At 40.7% G+C, this 15,000-nt stretch overlaps 1 protein-coding gene across 2 annotated transcripts in view; it reads right to left on the minus strand.

The window, feature by feature from the left end:
- The window catches only part of cadm1b (cell adhesion molecule 1b), a 158,338-nt gene that overhangs the window by 19,669 nt on the left and 123,669 nt on the right, over nucleotides 1-15,000 (minus strand). For both annotated transcript variants that reach the window (XM_080428576.1, XM_080428575.1), the window contains exons 7-8: nucleotides 13,725-13,821; nucleotides 11,653-11,825 (exon numbers count right to left, since the gene is read on the minus strand). In XM_080428576.1, the coding sequence (XP_080284702.1) occupies nucleotides 11,653-11,825; nucleotides 13,725-13,821 (270 nt within the window). The remainder of the gene's footprint in view (nucleotides 1-11,652; nucleotides 11,826-13,724; nucleotides 13,822-15,000) is intronic.

Consider the following 15,000-nt stretch of genomic DNA (forward strand, 5'->3'; position numbering starts at 1 on the left):
ACATAATTACACACTGTTATTAGCACCTTTTTTTTTTACCAATCTCCTGTGTCTCATTACAACAAACTGAATTCACAAGGCCTCCAACACTGATACACCAGAGATTCAGAGCTTAACCCCTTCAATCCGGGAACACATAGAGTCATTTTAGATGTCTTTAGCTATTCAAGAATAGCAGATATATATACGTGGAACTCAGTGCTGCGCCATGATGAGCTTGTAGATCTGCTACTTTTGAAAAATCTTTAACGTTTGTGCAAATGTTTGAATATATATATTTTTTTCAAGCAAACATTTTTAACTCAAATCTTTGCTTCTGGGGATTATTTTTAATTTTTTTTTTAACTTATGTTGCTTTATCAGTGGTTCTCTAACTTTTTTTCATGTCAAGGACCACCCAAAATGATATGTATTTGTCCGCCCCATCTCAAAATATTATGTTCCAGGGACCCCCAGAAGCAAAGATTTGAAGTGTATATATATTCAAAGATTTGCACAAATGTTCACGATTTTTCAAAAAAGCAGATCTACAAGCTCATGTGCCGCGGTATGAGCTTGTAGATCTGCTATTTTTGAATAGCCAAAGTTTACTTTAAATCTTAAGTGCCACAGATGCGTTCCCGGTCTTAATGGGTTAATGGGAAGCGGTACAGTCTGTGGATAGGTGGTTTGTTATGCAGGAACCGTGTAAATCACATTCAACTCCTAAGATTGGTAAGCCAGCCAGCTAAATATATTGTACGATATAAAGGGGATCACATGTTCCTAGACCAGTAAACATGTCTGCTTGCATACTGTACAGCATTGGTTCTCAAAGTGGGGTCCGGGGACCACCCAGGGGTCCTTGGAGGGGTACCAGGGGGTCTCCAGCAAAATTGTGTTAATATTGCGTCACAATCATTTTAACCACTTCAACCCTATTTTATACTTTGGCTATTCAAAAATAGCAGATATACAAGCTCTTAACGCGGCACCGAGTGCCGCGCTATGAGCTTGTAGATCTGCTATTTTTGATAAATTCCGGGCACAAAATATTTCTGAGATGTGGGATCCGCAGCCAAATGCATATCATTTTGGGGGTCCTTGACATGAAAAGGTTTGACAACCACTGCTGTACAGTACTGTATAATTCAAACAACGGATATCATGTATAACCTTGCTGTAACTATTCTCTATTATTATCTTATCTAAGAGACAAAAAAAAAAAAAAAAAAAACTAAATGCATTCATTGCACTAAAGACGGACCTTGGAAGTGCCTTGGATCAGAAGGAATGGGAATTTTAGCCATGGCAACCATAAGCCTGTCTTGCTGTGCTGTTTGCCAGCATATGTGGTCTTTTTGTTTGTAAGCGATCATCGGGGGCCCATGAGGAACAAGCAGATGCCATCATCTGCCTGGCAGAGCACGATGATGAAAAACCCTGGAGCAGCACAGTTATGAGTGTCACTGGAAACCTATGCTACAGTGACAAACGTCTCTCACATCAGACGGTGCCATACTGTAACATGATTAGCACATCTATATATATACAACAGTGAACACACAACAGCAGTGGGTCTTAAACTTTTTTCATGACCCCCATGATAAGTTTGGACCCCCAAACTTACATGTATTTGACTGTGGACCACCCATCTAAAAAATATTTTGTGCCAGGGATTTTTCAAAAATAGCAGACATACAAGCTCATAGCGCGGCACTCAGTGCCGTGCTATGAGCTTGTATATCTGCTATCATAGTGCTGTGCTAGTGCTATTGGCTGTGCACCTTCATGCTCCCTGAAGGATGGACCCTTTCTAATTTGGCTGATTCCATGACCTTCCCTCCAGCGCCATCTTTAGCCAAAGTTTACACTTAAGATACTCAAACCCTCATCCCCTACACCAGTAGCTGACCAATCAGTGTGAGATAAAGTGCAGCGACCTCGCTGTGTGAAATACTCGACATGTCAAACATCATGGACAGAAATCGGCTGCCAAACTAAGTTTGGGCAAGAAAACAAAACACAGAGCAGAAAACATCTAGTGAACTTTGACAGTTCTCAGTATGAGTACCAACAAGGACAAGGCCTGCCAGCAGCACCTGCCATATTCTCATCCAATTTCTTCACCACACTGTCAGGAAATCCCAGTGGGACTGCCATTTTGTTTGCCATGACAGTTCCTTGTTGACAGCAAACATTACATTTATTTATAAAATTTGTGTGTGGATCAAATGTCACTCTCTTTGTGAATAAAGACGACTATTGGTATGTGGTGAACACATTATTGCCGCCATTCATCATTGCATCTGTATCCAACCAATGTCCAGGCTGTATCAGATAATCCAGCCCTCGGTTGCATGACGAATGCCTGGGTGATGATCTACATTTATTACAAACATCATTTATTAAATATTGAAGTATTATTATTTATTATAGTTATCCTTCAACTTTGACAATCTCTAAAGCCATTTTTGCACCGCTGTCCTTGGTCAAAATGCTGTAGAAGTCACGGGGTAGAATGGATGATTTTTCACAGATCTATGTTCTTTATCCACCTTTTACCCGTTATGAAAATCTTTACCCTTCAGATAAGAATCTACACATCACAGTGAAAGTGATATGAACTTATAAATGCTTCTCTCATAAGCTTTAAAGCTACAATCTATAAGTTTTGTGTCCTATCCCTATGGAGATACAGTAGGTAATTGCAATACCTGGGATTTGATGCCGGCTCTACCGCATGGGAAACCAAACATCATGCAAGAGGGAATCCTTCTTTGCCGGTTGAGATATTAGGCGAATAGGCGTATGAAATTCAGACTGTGCCACTCCAAGTGTCCTACCCTACACCAGGGTCTAAAATGCTCAATAGAAGAGTAGGGATACCACCTCCAACCATTGCAGACGTGCTAATTATATTGTATTAACATACGCTACCATACAAATTGGTTAAAATATCATTTTATTCACTAAACAGTTCCAGATTGTAGCTTTACGTTTCATGATTACTTGTTTTTTCTGTCTTTGAAAGCCCTTAAGCCCTATGTGTTGTTCACACCGACGGGAAGCTGAACAATGAATCAGCTTTTATTTTCAATGTTATCTCTATGCAAATCAGCTTTTTCATTTTTTTGATGGGCTTTTAAAAGTGTAAATAGAAAAGCGTGCTTTTTTTCTCCCCAGACCACATCCTTGAAGCTGCTTTTTTTTGGCCTTATCGTCAGCTTTTTACTCCTTCGGTGTGAACACAGCATTAGTGCACATACTTTCTGCAGTAGCTTGGAAGACGATTAAGTCTCTCTCATTGTCCTGTCAATTGTCTTTCTGTTATATTTAGTTTTCATTTCTACGGTATCTATCAAGTCTTTCACCAGTTGTTGTCCATCTCAATGCTGGCCTTTCAAGCCTATTAGCAATTTTATTGGCAAGTTAGCTCCAACATATTAAAATTCTCTGTTACTTGAATTAATGCCAAGTGACTGTTTCCATCCACAGTCCAACTTCCACGTGCTCTTAAGTTGTGGAACACTTGTAGCGTACGAGATGAAGAACAAACACCATGTCAGCTCTGGCTTTTCTCCTTTGTGCTGAGGGTCAGCACCCACCTTTTCACTGGCTTGAAATCGTCAGACCCATGCATCTCTGCGCCACCAGTAAGTGTGTCTGATGTGTAAAGACAGCTACATATGTCTAATACGCAGTTAATAAATGGGAGAGTCTTCCGTTTTTCAAGCCTTATTGAAGCAAATCACTAGAACCCCAGAGTCCTTTTATAATGTGATCAGATGAGCCACATCTGCATAATGTTACCCCTGAAACGTTTCAAGATAAATGCTTTTTTATCTAAAAAGTTTCTAAAATCAGAGAGCAAATTAGTCCCCCTCCTACCTGTAATACGATTTATATCTCCAAGGCGGCAATAACTTTGCTGAACTTCTTCAAGCCCATCTCTCCAGAGTTGCTGTCTGAACTGATAACCAGATTGAAACCCTCCACATGCTCTCTTGACGTTCTCTCCATTAAGTTCTTTAAATACGTTTTGATACACTTTTTCCAGTTATGTTCCAAATCTTAAATACTGTAGCTCATTAGATTCAAGATTCAAAAACTCTATTTGTCACATGTGTATGATCAATTAAATATTGGTGCAGCATAATCCACCAAAATGTGCAAAAAGTCATGTCCTACATATACAATAGTACAAAATATAATGCAAAGTATGCAAACTACTTGTAGTAGTAGTCATACTGTGGTAAAATAAAATAAGCATTAATGTTTAAAAACCAAATAAGTGTGGTAAAGTGATATACTATGCCGGTATTGTCCTGGGACAATAACCACATTACCACAGTTATTTGATGCATAGTGCTGGTTTGATTTGTTTATTTATCATTATTATTATTATAATTATTATTATTATTAGTACTAATAAATAAGTAAATACATGAATTTATTTATTTGGGGGAGGGGCAGATGTAAGTGTGTGATATTAAATGTAAGCTTACCATAAACACAATAATCATTGTTTAGTTATTATCATTTTAATCTGTCTTCCAGCCTATGTTCATGGGCTATAGAGAAATGATACTTAGCACTCTTCACTTGAGTTGCACTGGAGTGGTAATACTCATACTATTGACGATAGCCATTTAACATAGTTTCCAAGCCAAATGTTATGATGCACATTTTGGCTCATGTTGGCTTTGAGCTTTTTGGCTACTACATATCTACCTATGATACAGCCAAAAAGAGAACATAATATACAACAAATAATGGATGAATACATTTGCTACCAAAATATACAGAATAAATATTCATGCAGTTTCATATGCACACTACCAGTAGGCTAACTAAGTACCTCCATGCATTTTGCTTTTAATTACATTTTATAATGTCAGTCAATAAAGGGCTCGGATTGGGCTGAAAGCGTGGCAATATTTGGAGTCATGCAGTATGTCATACACATGTCGGAGACAGCTGACGTCACAGGCTGGCCACATGAAGTCCGCGATCCAAAAGGCAGCCACACCGCTCCCATGTGCAACACGTGATCCACATGATTTGATTTTTACGACCAACCTTGTCTTTTGACTAACCAAATCTAATCTGGATATTTCTTCCAAATGTGAAGAAATTCCCTCAAGGTGTTTCTGAGATATTGCTTTCACGAGAATGGGATATCCGCATGTTTGTACAGTAGTAAAGAATGTCAAAGCAATCATGTTGCTCTCAGCTTATGAACATATCATAATATTAGATATCATGCCTTTATCACATCTCCCTTAGACTGCAGCAGCTTGTGTTAAAACTATTACAAAGAAAGGAGAAAATGTTTCCTCTATCCTGGCATCCTTCACACAGGTGTATTATAGAGTCCATTTTAAGATTGCAGCCTTATAAACTCCGACAAGCTTTGTCAGGGATCTAAGGATGAAGTTAGGGCGGATTCAGACTGGGTCCGTTTGAATCAAACCGTTCCCGAGTACGCTTGGCTTCTCCCAGCTGGCCAGCATTCACACTGGCCAAGACTCGAGACCATTTCATTTAACAGTAATGGTAAATATGTGCCTCATGGGGGCGCTGTGGACTACGGGGCTTTGGGAGAGAGAATGTCATTCACAGAAGAAAAGTCACTCTAGAGTGAATAATAAAGTTTGACTGTGTTCCTGATGTTGTCTTGAGTTATAATAACAACAGATCAACAATACACAACCAAAGCAGTGTGTGCACTGGTCTTTGAAACCTCTAAATGTAACGTTGTCTAAATATGATATTGGCGTCAGGGACGCATCCTTGGTATTTTAGCAATGACGTCACGGACTAATCCTTAGTATATTTATCCTTATATACGCGTTCGCTACACATGTGTTTTTTGTTTATTATTTTTCACGGCTCGCGCTACTCAAACACTAGCGGGATTATTATTTCTTGTCAACATTCAAGTAGAACTATGAGAAGGTATAACCCAGCTAAAATAATGTGTCTTTATAAAAATATATAAATGATATATGATTAGCAGTCCACTTCCTCCTGTTGGTACGGATGGATTCACATTGCATCGTTCCGTAGCCGAGTACGCATGATCCGGATCCGAGACTACCTCCCGAGGCGGTCTCGGGTACGGTACGGTGATCCGTTTCGGGGAACGATACGCAACGTTCACACTACCACAACATCAGCCAAGTGGTCCAGGGTGCGCACCCGGGACCATAGTGTGAATCCGCCCTTAGGTTACGACTGGTACAACAATTCTCTCACCCACCCAGGCCACCTTGCCATAGACCAGCAACAGAGACTTGGAGGGCAATGGCCACTGAATACATAATTAGTACTAGAAAAAGTGCTCCTCGGAGCACAGGTCTCCGCCAGGTCAGCTATTGTGAGCCAGCAATGTTCGGAATTCGCCAATCAGGATGGAATATGAAAAATCGAACAAAGAAATCGGCCTCCTGGCGGCGCTATAATAGGGCAATGTTAAAAGGGTGGCATTTGTTCCACAACGTAGTGCAAATGTGCGTGCAAAGTTTCACTGCAATTGTTTTACATAAGTCGGCCTCCTGGTGGCGCTATAAAAGGCAGATGTGAAAAATGCAGGGCGCATGCAAAGTTTTACACAGATCGGTGCAGTTATGGGTAAAAACACAAATCGGCCTGTTATAGCGCCACCATGAGGCTGATTTAACAAATTTAAGTGGCATTTCTTCTTCTGCCTAGTGGGAATGTGCGTGCACATTTCACGGAAATCGCATGCTGTGTTCATTATTTGAAGCATTTTATTCCAAAGTGAGCACTCCTGCAAAATTTGGAAGCCAATCAGCCAATCAGGATGGAATATGAAAAATCTAAAAGACCTGTTTGGTTTAATGACTATTAGGCCTGACCTCGACTAAGTCGACTAGTCGACTGGTTAGTCGCGGGTTTTTTTTTTTTTTTTTTAAGGGCCAAAAATTGTTTAAATTGTTTTTTGGCCAAGTCTACACCTGCAACCACACGTAACTTCCACTTTATTCTTCTTATTCCTCGTCTTTGTATTGGTATTGTTTGTGTTGGAGCGCCTCAGTGCGGCTGCAGAGTTCATGTGCAACCTCTTCCAGAGAGAGATAGAGACACTAGAAACTCTGCTGGAGACACAAAACAAACTGTGTAGACTTGGCCCTTTGAAATAAAATGGCCCCAAAAAAATTAAAAAAAATAAAATAAAGTTTTTTTTTTTTTTTTTTTTTGTCGACTGCCAGTCGACTATTGGCAATTAGTCGCCAATTAGAGTCGACTAAACAAATCCTTAGTCGGGGACAGGCCTAATGACTATAGAGATGCTGTGTACCGATTTGCGTGATGTTTGGACAAAATCTGTAGGAGTACTGTAAAATAAATCAGCCTCCTGGCGGCGCTATAACAGGCCCATGTGAAAAAACTGGCAAACTTTGAGACTCTTGGCTTTTGGGCTCACAACCTGTGTAGATTGTAACAAATAATAATTCTGTGATGCTTATACATATTGATCTGACAAGACAGTGTAAATCACCAGTTAGTCATAACAGCACTCTAGTTCTACAGCATGTATTCTGTACAAGGTTCTGTACTGTATGTAGTATGGTATTTGCCACCAGATAATATACTGCTCAAAGAAACGTAGGGAACACTTTGATCCCTTAATTATTTTGAGTTTTCATGAACTGTGTACATAATGCTAACAAAAACTGCTCAAAAGAACTAAGGGATCAAAGCGTTCCCTTAATTATTTTGAGCAGTGTATATATATTTTTTGGGGGGGGATATTTCTTGCCTTTATTTCCATTTACCTTTCTTTGACTTCTGTATATCTTTCTCTCAAAATCTCGATTTAAATCACTTCAGTTTTTTCCTTCACCGTGCCATTTTCCAGTTTTACAACTTTTAAGTTTTATCCTGAGGGCTTAAGTTTAAGTCTGTAATTTTATCATCAAGTTAAATAATAGTAAATCAAATACATCCGATCCACCAGGAACAGGGTGTCTGTATACTGTATGAACAGTATACAGTAAATGGACAGAACCATGGACTTTAATTAATTTTTTTGGGGATCTACCATGCGTTTGTTTTTACCTGTGAAAGTTATCGACCTATGGTGGTCTACAATCCTACGTGAATCTGTCAATAAGTTGATACTCTTTTTGTGTAAATCTCATGTACATATCTGTTGCTAATGTGGACCTACTGCATGTGTCCACCACCTCGCTCGCACCTTATGTCTTACCTCATGTAGTGTGCCTTCTGGCCTATGCTATGTGTATGTTATATTTTTGCCTCTCGTCGTCTTTAACTGCCCCCCCCTGTTTCTTTTCTTCTTCTGAAAGTAACAGAAATGATGGAGCTTGCACAAAAACAAATTCCACCCACTTTTTACACCTGTAGACCGTGATGTGAAAATACAGTTGATTCAGATTCAGTACTGTACTGTGTATTGTCCCCTCAAAAGTGCACCATGCAATCACAGCACATGCCGATACATGCATGACATCACAAAACAGAAGCACCTCCGATAAGATTTTTTGCCCTGAGAGTTGACTTGTGGGCATATTAGCCCCATTTGCTGTCCAACTAATCAAAATACCATGCTAGCCAATCATTCTGCTTCCAACGCTGACGTAGTAGGAGTCTTTCTGCCTCACAGGCAGATGTCCCACTCTTAGATGCTAATTTATGGTTAAATGAATTATTATACTCTACTCTGAAAGGGACGTACACAACATCTGCCTATGAGTCTGAGTAGTCCGATATCAGCTCTTCAGGCAGCTGCTCCATAAAGCTGCCAGGAAACACAGCTACGTTTAATGTTTAAACCATTAAGTATCAACTACAGTATGACTAATGGATCTACTCTACGTAAGACCCAAACACTCCTACATCAGCTTTGGTAGGCAATGGTCCATGAGGTTGTTGGTCAAGAAGCTTCTGACCGATTAAGTGGGAATGATTGGCTGGCGATGGAATAGTGGTGTTTTGATCTGCCTACAATGGACCCTTCGCTAAACCCCACCCCAAAAGCGATTGTCCAATGCCAGCTTAGCAACCGTTGTTAACCTGGCATAGGTCTGGCAAGCTTTCGTCACCTGCCATAGCTGTCACTCACTCACAGCAGAGATTTCATGAATTATAGAAGGAATATAAAGTTCAACTTGCGAGTCCAGACTTGTACAAACATAATTAACACACAACATTAACGTCCCGATCAGCATCCTTTATCATATCCTTACATGTCATTACAGGCTCCACACAGACACAACAATGCAGGTGGTATTACTCAGGAGTATGTTGCCAGCCTGCATGATCAATATGATCTGTTCAAACCCAACGCTAAAGACATGTCGCCTCCCAAAGTCTCTCCCAAAAGTATATAGGTTACAAACAGCACACCAGGCGGGCTAGTAAACCATCAGCACCTGATGGTCAACAAAATACTGTATGTCCAGACAAGAAAGGTTTTCTGTGAATGTGTTCACTGTAATTATCACTAGACTTCCTCAGCAGTCGTTCAGCTAGTACAGATTCTTATCAACGCAATTCCGCAATGATATACCCAGTCATTTTACCCTCAGAATGCACAATGTTAGTATCTTTGTTGTCCGGCAGAACTCCATTTTTCCCATAAATCAGGGCCATTGAACACCCTTTACGTCTGTGTATTGATAAAAAAAATATTGAACCAATGAAAAGCATTAAAAAGTGCTTCTGACAAAACCAGCTACAGCGAAGTCCACCGGAGTTAGCTGGTTTTGCTGACTCTAGGCTCCACCCCCTTTTCACCTCCAACCTCATTGTGAGCTTGGACCACTCAGCTGTACTGATGTACTAATGATGAACAAAACCTCCTAACTGCTGGACAGCAGAGATATGCAAGTGCATGTGTCCAACAACATACATGTTTTTGGGTTGATGCAATGCCCACATCATCCATGCCTGTCACATTCTGCCTCTTACACAGCCCTGGGTATGGCCACCCGGCCTGGCAGATATATTCACTCCGCTGAGGGCCACTTTCTCGGCATGAGACCAAACTCTTTTTTTCTTTTCTTTTTTTTCTCTCCAGCTTTTCATTAGCCAAGTAACTGTGAAAAACACACGCTGTGTGTCCTCAATGACTCATGCAGTATGGAAAAGTGGGAGAAACAGAAGTTATTTGTGTTTCTATTGGCTTCTCAGCATATTAAATGCAAAACTGTGACAGCTAAACATGTTTGGCTGTCACCACTGCATACTGAGGGCAAATTCGGAAGAATCACATTAAGGTGTTGTGTTATTAGACTTTTAGATGCTCTCACACTGAGCAATTTACAAGTGTAATTGTAGACAACTGTTGCAACAGTTTAAAAAAACAACAACTACTGTGCCTGTAGGCTTTATCTTAATACCTTGACACAATTTAAAATGAGTTGTTCTTTGAAAGCAGCAGCGCTAATGCTTTGGTCCTTTACATCAACAATGAAAAGTACAATGTGTCACCGATGTTCCATCCCTAACAGAATGCTATACAGTACATGCATTTATACCACTTTAATCTGGTGATGTATCTATAGCTTTCAAATAACATATTCTGGTTTTCTTTTTATGTTAAACATCTCTCAAATTAAATGAAACTGTATCATAAGCAAAGCATTAGGGGATGTATTTTCTATACCCATCAACGTTATATGATATGGGGCGACCTGATAGCTGAGTGATTAGGGTGTGTACCACATGGTCTTTAATGCCTGAGAGCACTGAGTCCATGGCTCCATTCCTGGCCAACAGAACATTTGCTGCATGTCAGTCCCCTACACTCTTACCAAAAGAGATCCTCTGAGCAAAATAACTAACTAACTATACGTAGTTACGTATATACGTATATAATATGATGATCAAAGGCCAATGCGAAAAATATTAAAATACAAAATTACTGTTACTACGAAGAGCATATCTAGTCAACATTAATTTACTGTATAAAGTAAGCTCAAAGGCTAGAAGAGAACTGCTCTCTGCATCAATTCAGACTTGCAGGATTTGTTCATATAGACTAAAGTAGAAGATAGTGACTAGTTCCTTGGTATATTCAGCGGCAGTAGCATACCTGTCTAGGCTGCTTTAAGCTTCTAGTCGTACACTGCATAACCTCATTAACAGTCATGTTGAAGTTAGTGATATATTTACAGCACGATACTTAAAATGCTGGCGGTGTGCAATGATACATTGTGACAGCCCAGGTAATTACGGAAGCATAATTTACCCTCCTTAGCCATGCTTGTTGAAAGCAGAAGTGTCGTCAGAGACATGAAAGTCATAACGTTGCAGCGATGCTAGAGCCAATAAACACCATTCACAAGTCCATGTCAATCTTTCCAGTGCAATCACCAGACTGCCATATAGCCACAGCACCTCTGTATTTACATCTGTGTCAGCAGCACAGAGCAGGCACAGACGTGCACGCTTAACCACTTACACCCTGGCCTAGTCTATACTTAAGTAAACTGGACCCGAGTTGGCTCTGTACTCGGTCCACTCTTTGTTCACAACACGTCGCAAGGTGATGCGTTGTGAGCTAGTAGATCTGCTACTTTTGATGACGAAATGTTCGCCCCCCAGAATAGGGACGCTAGGTTCAAATGGTTAAAGTCAAACATGTAAATGACATTTGCCTTGCCAATGAATACCTACCGTATACATAAAGTATGTAGTCATCGTAGGCCTCCCCCACAACGTTGGAGGCCACACAGCGGTAGGTGCCATTGTAGGACTTGTTGAGGTTCTCGATGTAGAGCTCAGAGCCGGTGACCACGGCGTGAGACGGCACGTCCTCATCCACTCTCAGCCAGCTGATCTGAAGGGGACTGAGGGGAGAACAAAAAAACACACACACACCATTCAAACGCTGTATGTGCCCGGCAAAGACATAAAGGTCAGAGCTCAGCTCACACAGTAAAAGAGTGTACAAAGGTAACATTGGTTACCTTTGTAGCAGTACCATGGAAAGAAAAAGGTTATGGGAGTGCTCTGAGATTCAGAAAAGGGAGGTGGACTGGATTGGTTGAAAGTGTCACATCTTGGGCGTTTCTTTCTCCTAGTTTCATGCAGGCACAAACTAAATCTCCCATCAGCGCCAAGATTCCCAAGTACTGTGACCCTAAACCGTCCTCCTGGGTGCGGCGTTCCTGATGTGCGGGTGTCAGCGATATTCTGCTGACAATGTGCAAGTTTGACTAATGACAGCTATATCTAACCAGCAAAAGCTATTCTGTCCTTCCACGAAGAGAGGATATGATGACTCATATAGGACACAGACCAAAAATAAAATGGTGATATAAAATACAATAAAAGCCAGCAGGGCTGTAAACGGGATTTTTTTGAAATACTGAGGTCATGATCCCTGTCCATACACCCCCCCCCTCCTCCCCCCAAACCCCATCTATGCATTGTAATGCATAGGAGAGCAACAATAATCAATAATCACTTAGGACAGTTGATCGCAACTGCAGTCCTCTATTTCTCTATTGCTTATCTCTCTTGTTCTCTGTCTTCCTCTCCTGTCTTCGCTGCCAAAAATGTTAAAATGTAATTACATCTCTCTAACAAAATTTTGAATAATATTGTCACAAAAACATAATTAATACATTCATAAGTTAACATATTTAAAGGGCCATGCAAGCCTTTTGGAGATGTGGGGACAGTGTTATTACTTTGATAGGATTTAATTCCTCAAAACAAAAACAAAAAAAGCTTTTTTTCCTGTTATTTAGATATATCGGCCCATATCAGCCAACTTAGATTTCATCAAATTACTGAATATAAGTGAGAACACCGACATCAGAGGCATCAGACTTCAATATCAATCATGAATAGGCCAATAATATACTTTGTATAATATACTTTGTAACTATCTTTGGAAAAGTGCTATACAAATACATTCATTCATTCAATACCTCAATATCTCAACAGAAAATAAACATAATAAAGAAAACAGTTTTATAGGAATGCAATCCTATCAAAGTAAGAGTGATAAAAGGACCCACTTGTGTAAGAGGCTGATGATATGGTCCTTTAAGAACACTAGAGGTTCGGGCCGCTACACGGCCCTCACACCTACGTCGCACCACCGATCCAACCGATATGTCTGAGTCATAGTGTCAGGGGGATGTTTCAGAGGACCCGTTGTACCCCCTCTGTCCGTGTCCCTTTTGTGCCCATATATGGAGATGTGTGACAAAGTGTGCTAGCTTATGTTTTGCTCCTACTTCTCCCAAAATAGTGAATACAAAGTTACATTTAGAGAGTCATTGAATCTCTAAATGTGTATAAGAGGAACTGTGCTTGCCTTCTCACTTTCCCCCCAAACGAACCACAGCGAGACATGGCATGGGCATTTACCATGGCGCCACAAGATGTGTGGTGAGTGGAGCAGTGAGATGGCGGGCTGCAACACTTTGGTAGCAATTCACTTTAATTTACTGAGGTCTTGACCTCAGCCTCCTCAAACGTGGCTACGGCCTTGAAAGCCAGTGTTCTTGTGGTGGGTTGTCCCTTTCAATTAGGCCCACCTTTTTAATCCATTAACGCCCGGCTGTATCGATTCGGCTGCCGTATGTCAAACTTGACGAACCCATCAATTGCACTGCTGATAAACATCAACGCTTAACCGCCCTCTGCAGAAGCATGGGTGTATTTGAAGTTAAAATGTGGTTAAGCTACAGGGTAACATGCTCTGCTGTGTGTTAACTTATATGAATACTCACTGTGGTTTTCCCTCTGCAACACATGACAAATCAAGGTTATCTCCCTCTCTGGGTAAACCTTCAGGATACGTCACCACTATCTTCACTTCAGGTTTATCTGAAAATAAAGGGTTTTAGAGGTTTAACAACACAACTATTTCCATGTCATAGCTACCATTTCCAGTGTTAATATTACTCAGTGTAAAAATTCACCCAAAATGGAACTGTAAGAGACAAATCAAATTAATCAAAGTCTGGGGAAACAAGTCCTATAAAAGAAGAGTAAAGTCGACATCAACCCAGTCACTCTACCTACAGTACAGTAATTTTCTCTATCAGTGCTAGCCAAATATTAACAAAATGTCAGGTTCAGTTGAGCTTTTACTGAAAGGTCAGACCAAACACTTGCCGATATGAAAACCTTTTATTCAACACAAAAAGGGTACCTTAACCTTTCTTTGATGTTTAACACCGTATAAAGTCCTACCTCTTTGATCAGTATCGAGGCTACAGAGGAACACAAAATCTCATATGGAAAACTTTGCTTCTGAATCAGTGAAGTTTACTCTATCCCAAAAGTCATAATGCAGGCGATCATCAAGTTTATGGTACTGTAAATTGACTGCATTTTCTGTATAGCGCTTTTCCAGTCTTCTGACCACTCAAAGCACGTTATAATGTGTGCCTAGTATTCACCCATTCCAAGGCACCAACCTACTCGTCGGGAGCAGTTAGGGACCAGTCGAAATTTAGGAAATGGGGGGTATGGAGGAAAATAGGGGAGGGTCATGCCATTTTAAATTTAGTCCGAGGGAGGGTCAACTAATTTTATTTTGAGTCCAAGGGAGGGTCATGCATTTTTGAATTAATAAAATAGACCGGGTTTTTATATATATTTTTTACTACAGTTTTTATGAATTACATTCTCCCCTTCCCCTCATCAATTTTACAAACAAGTTATAAATTATTATAACACCAAACAACCACCCGCCAGAGCGCACACTCCGCACAGGCTGCAATGGATGCGTGGAGACGGCCAGGACGCACAGCGCGCACCTCTGTCAATACGGTAATGGTAGACACCAGTTCTCTGGTTGAGATTCAACATCAAGTGAAACGCTGCACATAACCAGTGATAGGTTAGATTTAAAGCCTATATTCCAGTTTATAATGTGCGGAAGCCAAGCAACACTTTTGACAGAGAGAGGGGGGGGGGGCATGAGAGAGCGCGCGGGCGCACGAGAGAGAGGGGGGGGGGGACTCGGGGGAGCATGAGAGAGCGGGGAGAGAGGGAGGG

The sequence above is a fragment of the Gymnoscopelus braueri genome (genome assembly GCF_963280865.1).
Source record: "Gymnoscopelus braueri genome assembly, chromosome: 5".
NCBI classification, from domain to species: domain Eukaryota; kingdom Metazoa; phylum Chordata; class Actinopteri; order Myctophiformes; family Myctophidae; genus Gymnoscopelus; species Gymnoscopelus braueri.